General features: G+C 57.5%; 1 protein-coding gene across 8 annotated transcripts; it reads right to left on the bottom strand.

Moving 5' to 3' along the window:
* Positions 1-68: 68 nt before the first annotated feature.
* On the bottom strand, positions 69-6,435 carry CD244 (CD244 molecule). Of its 8 annotated transcripts, XR_011136600.1 has the most exons (10): positions 6,245-6,435; positions 3,651-3,962; positions 3,310-3,579; positions 2,958-3,059; positions 2,701-2,774; positions 2,514-2,579; positions 2,349-2,414; positions 2,055-2,114; positions 1,780-1,917; positions 69-1,708 (listed from the first exon to the last, which is right to left on the bottom strand). XR_011136600.1 is itself a non-coding variant. In XM_068921993.1 (9 exons), exons 1-9 carry the CDS (start codon positions 6,330-6,332, stop codon positions 1,631-1,633), a joined length of 1,116 nt encoding a protein of 371 aa, XP_068778094.1. In that variant the 5' UTR covers positions 6,333-6,435; the 3' UTR covers positions 69-1,630. The 8 variants fall into 8 exon arrangements, 5 of the variants coding, with proteins under 5 accessions (XP_068778094.1, XP_068778097.1, XP_068778096.1 ...); XR_011136599.1 differs by having other exon boundaries at positions 1,780-2,114; XM_068921993.1 differs by lacking the exon at positions 1,780-1,917.
* Between the last annotated feature and the right edge of the window lie 1,813 nt (positions 6,436-8,248).

The raw sequence follows: 8,248 nt of genomic DNA on the forward strand, positions 1-8,248 counted from the left end.
GATCCCACGGAGCATCCCCAAGGGCTGAGTCGATGCTCACAGCCCCTGATGGACCCTCTGGACACAGCACTGAAATGTATGCATAACCCTCCGTGCTGAAATCCAAGTGCGCTGGCCCCATGAGTAGCATGAATGCTTAAAATTAAACATTTTCATTAAGGCCAAATTAGTTCCTGAATTAAGGTATTTCAGGGCCTCCGCTTGACATTGACTGAGCCATACATGGGACATCGAACCAGTGCGCTGAGCTCGGCAGGGAGCAGCTGCTTTCCCCCACGCCACCCAGGGACGCACAAGGAGGGCGCCAGCAGCGCCTGCTGGGCCCTGACCCGCTGTAATCCTAGCACCGGGCACTTCGCGTCCATCCCAGCCAGGAGTCAATGGCAGTGCCACCGAGACCTTCTTGTGAACGGGCCATTGCACAAGCAGCGCCGGCGCAAGGCCGGATCCAGCCAGACAGTGGCCCTGAGTGCTGGCACAGTCGACCCAGTGCCGGATTGTACCATGGTGATGAGGAAGCAAACTTTACTGCTGGGAAAGCAAACTGTTGCCTCAGTGCTAACAGCAAATTATCACCAAACAGCTCTATTAGCATAAATTACCATGCCAGGATGAAGCCCAGCACGCCGACGCATGCTCCAGCTCCATGGATGTTTCCCCCTCGCTAGAAACACAGGGACTGGGATTTCAGCCCTGTTGCTCTGGCAAGAGGCTGAAATTAGTCCTCTGCTTCCAGTGCCTGTTTGGAGATGGCGGCCTCAGCCCGCTGCAGCTCCTGCTCACGGGTGCAACAGTCGCCACATCCCCAGACGGATTTTAGTCTCTCTGTGCCAGAGCTTAGGCTGCTTCCTCTGCATTCGACTGGACTGTCCTGAGCCCAGTGCATTGAGCCAAAGCCCCAGCACCAACGCTGAGGGCTCCCTCCAGGTCTTGACCCACTAAACTGCTCCTGAGCAGCTCCCCAAGGGGCTGATCCCAGGTGAAGGGATAGGATTTAACTAAGAAGAAAAAATTGGGGAGAAGAGTCTATTTGGGCTCCTTTGGCATTCGCCTGCATTGCGGTGCACAAAGTGTTTGACTTGCACCTGCAAATCTTGAAACACCAGGGACAGGACTTCAACTTTGCAGTAAAGTCGACTGACACGAGGAGCCCCCTTGGCTCCTGATCTGTGAATAAAGCGATTCATACTCCCTCCTGGGTACGTTTCAGACTATAAAGAGTCAATTAAACACCACAGTCGCCTTGTGCAGTTGAGCTTATATTCACACCTAAAACAATTCCCAAGGTGTGTTGAACCTATCAAGACCTGGAAAAAAAGAAAATCCAGATCATGCTCACACTAGACACATACGTATCACACGCATTTCAAAGCGCTCTTCTCCAGCAAGAGGTCCTAGTCACCCGATCTTTTCTCCTTCTCCTGAAGGAAGCCTCCAAGGTGCAGCTTGGCTCTGCAGTCTTTGGGAAAGCCTGGTCTGCGACGTTCCTGTCCCCAGAGGCAGCAAGCCTCCGGCCGAAAGCTCTGCCCAGGGCATCCTCAGGGACACTGGCAGTCTTCTCCAGCGCCCCAAGCTCTGGGAGAAGAGGCACATGAAGAGAAGAGGGGCCTTGCCAAAGCAACAGAGGCAGCTAGGAGAGGTGGTGGCCCACGGGAGCTGAAGGCGAGGTCTGCGGCAGGGAACGCCAGCGTCTTGAAGTCTCTGCAAGCTGCAGGAAAACAAGCGATTTTTAGTGTGTGTCTGCAAGGGGTGGGGAACGCCTCATGGCACTTTGGGTACCTCCTTCGAGGCTATGGTATTTCCAGGCTCTCATCCTGCAGGCAACAGGCCTGCGAGGGGCTTTTCTTAGCAGAAAATTTCTAATAAAAATTTGCTCATCAGCACAGAACAGGGATAGGCAACAAGGAGGGTGGATTCCTGCTTGGGAGAGAAGACAAGGGGAGCAAGGTGCTCCAATTTACACAGGCTGCCCTCAGGATTAACAGCAAGACCATGTTAGCTCCTGGGGGCCCAGGGAGTGAGGTGCTGGGCTCGTCTCCCTGTGGGTCCATTACCTCGGTGTAGGCAGTGGAGGTTAAAGCTGGCTCGAGCCTCTTCCTCTTGACAGAAGGGGACTGCGAAGCAGAGCAAGAATATGCTTTTAGAGACGCTCCTGCTCGCCCGCCACGGTTTGCTGAGATCTGCAAAGGTTTCTACGGCTTGGCCATAAATCTATCCTGGAGGACTTCTTGGGAGTATCTGAGGACCCCACTGAGCACCTGTGTCCTACGGACATGGAGGCGACCAAGGTTTCCATGCCCTGGCGAAGGGCAGACCTGGCCCCAGGAGCTGCGGCAGGAGAAACTCACCCTCTTGCTGGGCTGCACCACGGAGTAGATCGTGTGGCTCTCGGGCTCCCGAGGGCAGCTGGGCCCCTGGCACAGGGAAAGTCAGGACATTTAAAGCAGCCAGCTCAGCCACAGACCTTTTGTGCCTCCCCAGCCCCGCAATGTGGGAGCTCACTCTGACCTTACCGGTGTTTTGGAGCAGATCGTGGTGTAGATGGTGTTTCCTACCCTGGCAGCCTCACTGCTCCCGTTCTGCAGGGGAAAATGGGCCCCAGCTTGGTTAAAGGATCCAGCTCGGAGCAGGGAAAAGACGTTTTTAGACAGCGGTGGGAGGCAGCACAGGGCAGGGGTGCCCAGAGGCCCCAGCACTCACGTGGTCACGGCTGCGCTGGGCATTGCCCACCTCCTCGTAGATGGTCAGCGGCTGCTCAGCATTTCCTGCTGGACCTTAAGCAATTAGAGCAAGAGGACTGCTGTTTTAGGGGCTCCAAACCCTGGGGGACTTGGCCCTTGGGAAACACTTGAGCAAAACAAATCAGATGGGAAGAGCGATCCTGATGGCAAATTGGAAGTTCTGTGTTGTCCCACATCAGCCCAAAAAGGAGAAGCAACCCCAGGACAGCTCCTCACCTCGCCTCCTCCGGCACCTCCAGGTGATGAGGGCTGCAGAGATGGCCAACACCAGTCCCAGGGCTGCAGCCAGCGCCCACCACAGCTCAGTGGGGAGCAACCCTGGGGAGAAACGAGGGCAGAAGAAATGGGGAAACCTTCGATATGGGGCAGAGCCCCTTCCAAAGCACGTTCTCCATCACACTGCCCCCAAATACCCTGCAGTGCGGGAAAGGGACCTGGCTGGTAAGAGCCAACAGCAGGGCTTGGGCAAGGGACTCTCTCCCTGGGTGTCCAAACCACACTGTGGGCAGGAAAAAACCCTTTGGCCAGGACCAAAATCCAGCCTTTCACACAGCCGAGGGCAAATCACCTGGGGGGCTGCACAGTGCTGCGACATCAGTGCTGGCCGTGGCCCAGCTCACAGCATTGCTGGCATTGCAGTGGTAGACGGTGTGGTTGGCGTCCTTTCGGAGCTGCAGCTGCAGGGAGGACTGGTGCCCCACGGCTCCGGCAGCGCTGGCACGGGACCAGCGGTAGGTGACGTTGTGGGTGCCGGGGACAGCACAGGCCAGCAAGAGGCTGCACAAGCTGTGCTCGCGGAGCACCACGCGCGCATCCAGCACCGGCTGGCCGACGGGCGCTGGAAGGACAGAGGCGGTGAGGGGGGCCGGGGCAACACCACGGTGGCAGCGCGGCCTCCAGACTACTCACCCAGCACTGACACACAGAAGCAGCTGGTAATCTCGAAGCTCGATGCGTTCTCAAAGTGTGCAGCGTAGACACCACTGTCTGCCTCCGTGACCAGGCTGATCTGCAGGGAGAGCGTCCCCCGATGGAAGATGGCTCGCTGGCTAAAACGACTAACTGGGGGCCGCTCTACGCTGCTGCTCTTAGCTGTCAGGATTCGGAGCCGCTCCCCTTTGTCCAGTCTCACTCTCCAGGTAATGCTTTCCCAGAGCAGTGATGGTTCCTCTGGCACCAGCCACAGCTCTCCTCCGACAGCTGCCACTATGTCCTTGCACCCTAGGGGTTCGCAAACAGTAGGAGAAAGAGCTGAGTGGGGGGATTAGGGAGCCAGGGCACCAGCAGAGGGTACACGGCCACCCGCTGTGGAGCAGGGCTGTGCCCCAGACCCGCAGGCTGGCTCCCCCGGTGCAGCCCCACACGCATCCCCCTGGGCAAGCTCAGCCCCACCATCTCTATCCCTTTTGTCCCATCCCAGGGGCACCCCTTGGCCCCAGAAAGGAGGTGGGGGCTTGCAACACCACTGGGAACAGGCTCCAGGCTCCTGCACAGTACCATCCCTAGCCAGTTGCTTATCTTTCACACCCTATCCTCTGCCCTCACAGTGCACGGATGTGCACGCAACATCCTCTCCTCCCTACCTGCCCCTTGCACTGCCCAGCTGTTGGGTTGCAGACCCTACAATAATACACTCAGGTGGCCCATTTGCACCCCAGCTCCTTCCCTACCAGCCCTGCCCAGGGAGGAGAGGGGCAGTTGCCTGCTGGACCACTGAGAAGCCATGAAGCCATGCTGAGCCTCCCCCACTTCTTTCACACCAGCCCCGGATGTCAAGGGCTCTGGCAGAGCTGAGATAAAAAACCCTTAAAATAAACCCAAGTGGCCACCCAGTCTGGGTGCGCACAGCCCTGTGGTTTTTCCTATCTGCACGCAGCTCCAAGTGAGCACCAGCCACCATGGGTGCCCAAGCTTTGCACAGCATGGCCACATACGCATGCATGCTGCGCATGCATGCTGCCTGTGCATGCCACCCATGCACACCCCCCCCGGCACAGCCCAGCTCATGCTGCCTCTCCAGGGAAAGCTCCAGCCTCCAGGAGCTCTGCTCAGCCCCAGCTTCCTGCAGCAGGCTGGGGCTTTGCACAGGAAAGAAGAAAGCCCAGAACAGGGCTCCCCCAGGAAAGGAAAGAGCTGGCCTAGCCCCCAGGAGCTGTTTATCGGCTTCTGGCCCTGATGGGTCACACCTGGGGCTGTTTCCCATCACTCCTGGCACCAGACTACCCTCGAGCAGGAGGAACTACAGCTGCTGCTTTTGGGGCTGTTTGGTGGTGTGAGCACCTTGAAGGCACTAGGAGCCGAGTCTCACTTGTTTAGTTGTCCTCCTCTCCCTTGGTAAATCCTCGCTTTCCTGGGGAACGCTCATCCTGGCTGTGCCTCCTCTAGCCTGGGCAGAGCCCTGGCCTCCTCTCTTTGCAAGAAGAGGAACCAAAGGGAAATTTGGAAGCAAAGCCTCAAAAGATATGTTATATCAGACGAATTTTATCCCAGCGCTCTTGGGGGATGTGTTGCCCCCAGGCGCTTGTGTGGCTCAGCAGGAGGCTCGACTGCCCTCTCCACCCTAGAAAACAGCTCAGGAGCACAAGTTTGTGGTGGAAAAAATCAAACCGGTCCTCCCTACAGGATGGGAAAGCAGGAGGGACAAAAGTAGCCCAGGTTTGTTGCACGGAGGCGATCATATGCTGGCTGGGGCTGGTCTCCAAGGTAGGAGTTTGCACCCTGTGAAGGGCCAAGCGTGGCGGCGAGCTGTGGCGCGTCCAGTGGGAGACCCCGGCCACCCGGCACCGTCAGCAAGGAGAGAGGCAGGTGCTGGGGCGTGGGCGTGCAAGTTCAGGGAAAAAATGACTCAAAATCTGCCCCGTGGTCCAAAGGTGTGATTGTAGCTCACTGTCTGCAGTTGGTACGAGCAGTGGGGCCGGTGCAGCACGGCTTAGGTTAACTGTGCCAGTCAGTGGGGAGGTTTTGCAGCTGGCGCTGAGCTGCCGGCCACTGCAGGCTCAGTCGCTCCAGCTTTGAGCTGAAATCACAGGCAAAAGGTGCTGAGTTTGTTCAGCAGAGAAAACTAGCTTTGAAAAGCTGCATTTCTGGGAAGGTCTGGACAGAATGCAGCTCTTGGGCGCTGCTCCAGGAGGAAGAAAGCTTATTTCGAGCAAACCCTGGGCCCTGCACCCAGCAGGCAGCAGCGCTGCCTGCAAAGGGGAACCAGCGCCCTGGGACAGTCTGGGCCATGTTTACCTGGCTGGGTGCAGAGAGACAGCGCGCCACAGGCCAAAAACCCTCCTCAGCACTAGCTTTGTTGTCCTGCGGCTGCTGCTTCCCACTGGGCATCCGTCCCTGTGAGCGCCTTGAGCCACCCAGCCAGCTCTGCCCACACGTCCCTGCTCCACTGCCCAGCCAGAGCCTCCCATCCTGGCTGCAGGGACAAGCCGGTTTGTCCCTGGTGCCGCAGTGAGCCCCGTTTTGCAGCCTAGCTCACGTGCATCATGCCCCTTCCTCCTCCTCACCTTCCCCAGCGGCGGCAAGCAGCATGAAGCAGAGCAGCACTTGCTGGGGCAGTGCTGGCTGGTGGCACCTGGCGCCTGGCAGCTCCATGCTCCACGCCGGCAGCGAGCAGGCTTCCTGCAGTGGGGCAGGCGGCGAGATGAGAAGCTCCTCCGAGACGGCGACAGTCCGTCAATAGCTTCCTCTGTCCCCTGTGGTTTCTGCGCACCCCTTGTGCTCATGCAACATCCTCCACGTGGTGGAACAAATGGTTTGGGGGGGAGGCTTGCGTTTTTGGGGGGGGGGGGCTGTTCCTTTACTGCTCAGCTTTGGGAGGAGGAGGAGTGATGCTCTCAAGGCTGCAGCAGGCTTTTATGATTTGTGAACCGCAGCTGCGTCAAGCATCCCAAAGTCAGGCCCCAAAAAAAGCCCTGCAGTGACCTGCATTTGTAGGCTTCCAAACAGCCCCAAAGTGGAAGTGACTTCCGAGCATCTCCCCTATGCCCATGGGGCTGCAGTGTCACCCTGCAAATGGGAAAGAGCTAGGACAACCCTATCACGGGATAAGGCTTAGCACAATTTGGCTCTTCAAAGCCCAGCGTCCCAGACAAAGCCCCCACGGGTAATGGGCGGATGCTGCACCCAGCCGGGGGTTTCTATAGCGCAGGACCTGCTCCTTGGTCAGCATCCCCCTGTGAGCTGCATCCCTCCGCTCTCCTCCTCCCCGTTGCCCAGATCTCCCTCACTCCTGCCCAGCTTTGCACATCCCAGGTGGAAAGGCTGGGGCAGGGGGGCTTTTGGAGCTGGAAGAGCATCTAACCCCGTGCAGTACTCCCCAAATCAGCATCTCCCCCGCTGGGGGGGCTGCACAGGGCCGGGCAGCCTCGGGGCTCCCAGGATCAGACCTCAGGCCAGCAGTATTCGCCCACAGCTGCATCATGTCTCACTGCAAGCTTATTCCCTTTCCTGTTCAGAGAACAGTTGCTCCCGCAGCACGGCGAGCTGTGTCCAGTCTCTGCACCGGGTGCTCGGGCTGGGCTGGGCTGGGCAGGGCAGCTCATTAGAAACTGCTTTTAAAAGCTTTTCTCAGGTAGCCTTTCTGGTGTGGTTTACTTTCTCATGCAAACTAGTACAAAGAGTTTGTTGCAGGGTCAGAAAAAGCCTCATGGCAAGGAGAAAAACCCCAAGCAGCCAAAGCTGAAACCAAACTCTGCTTTCTGAATGCTGGAAAGTTTCACTGCAATAGTTCAACTGGGCCATTAAGAAGGAGTAATTTTGAAAAAATATATATGTATATTTAAGAAAACGCTGCAAACCTGGGAAAAAGTATTCTGTTCATAACACTTTAACTTGCTCTAGGAGCCACGGGAGGGCTCCTGGAGGGTAGTGAGTGAGATCTAAGTTGAAGTTTCTTTTCCGCCTCTGGAAAACGTAATTCTCTTTATATTAGCCTTTGATTACAAAAATACTTTAGGAGAAAATAACTCAGAATTGTTATTTGGGAATAAGTATTTCCCACCAGCCCAGAGGGAAGGGGAAGGAGGAGGTGAGTTGCAAGGGGAACGTGTGCAAGCCGGTGAGCTGAGACATGGCTGTCAGGGCGCTGCCGGGGGGTGTTCAGCCCCTCACCGCAGCTTTGACTCTCTCCCTCTATACCTGGGATTTTGGGGCACAGTGCCACCGAAGGCCAGGCATCCCCCGAGTCCCTGCTGCCCCAGGAAGCCTCCTTCCCAGCAGGATGATCCTGCTGCGGAATAGTGAGGCTGAAGGAAGGAGGAGCGTGGAGGGCCAGCAGGAGTGCGCAGCCCGGCACGAGCCCCTGAGCTGATCCGCCACCGTCTGCTCCTGCCCTGCAATCCCCTCGACGCTGCTAATCACCTTAGGGGCTTGGCTCTAAGCCTATTGCCCTGTCATCTGCTCAGCCCTGCCTGGCAGCTCCCAGCTGGGAAATGGCCGCTTTGGGCTGGAGAAGCCCCTCCGGCAAGGGTGCAGTGGGGGAAACTGAGGAACGAAGCCAGGTTTCGCTC

This window comes from Struthio camelus, chromosome 30, assembly GCF_040807025.1.
Source record: "Struthio camelus isolate bStrCam1 chromosome 30, bStrCam1.hap1, whole genome shotgun sequence".
Lineage (NCBI taxonomy): Eukaryota > Metazoa > Chordata > Aves > Struthioniformes > Struthionidae > Struthio > Struthio camelus.

Excerpts from the sequence above, each read along its gene's own strand:
- CD244 (XM_068921991.1), bottom strand. The coding sequence starts at position 6,332 with ATGGAGCTGCCAGGCGCCAGGTGCCACCAGCCAGCACTGCCCCAGCAA. Across the intron at positions 3,060-3,309 it reads AGCACTGTGCAGCCCCCCAG|GGTTGCTCCCCACTGAGCTG; the intron begins GTGATTTGCCCT and ends GTTTCTCCCCAG. Across the intron at positions 2,415-2,513 it reads CGATCTGCTCCAAAACACCG|GGGCCCAGCTGCCCTCGGGA; the intron begins GTAAGGTCAGAG and ends TCCCTGTGCCAG.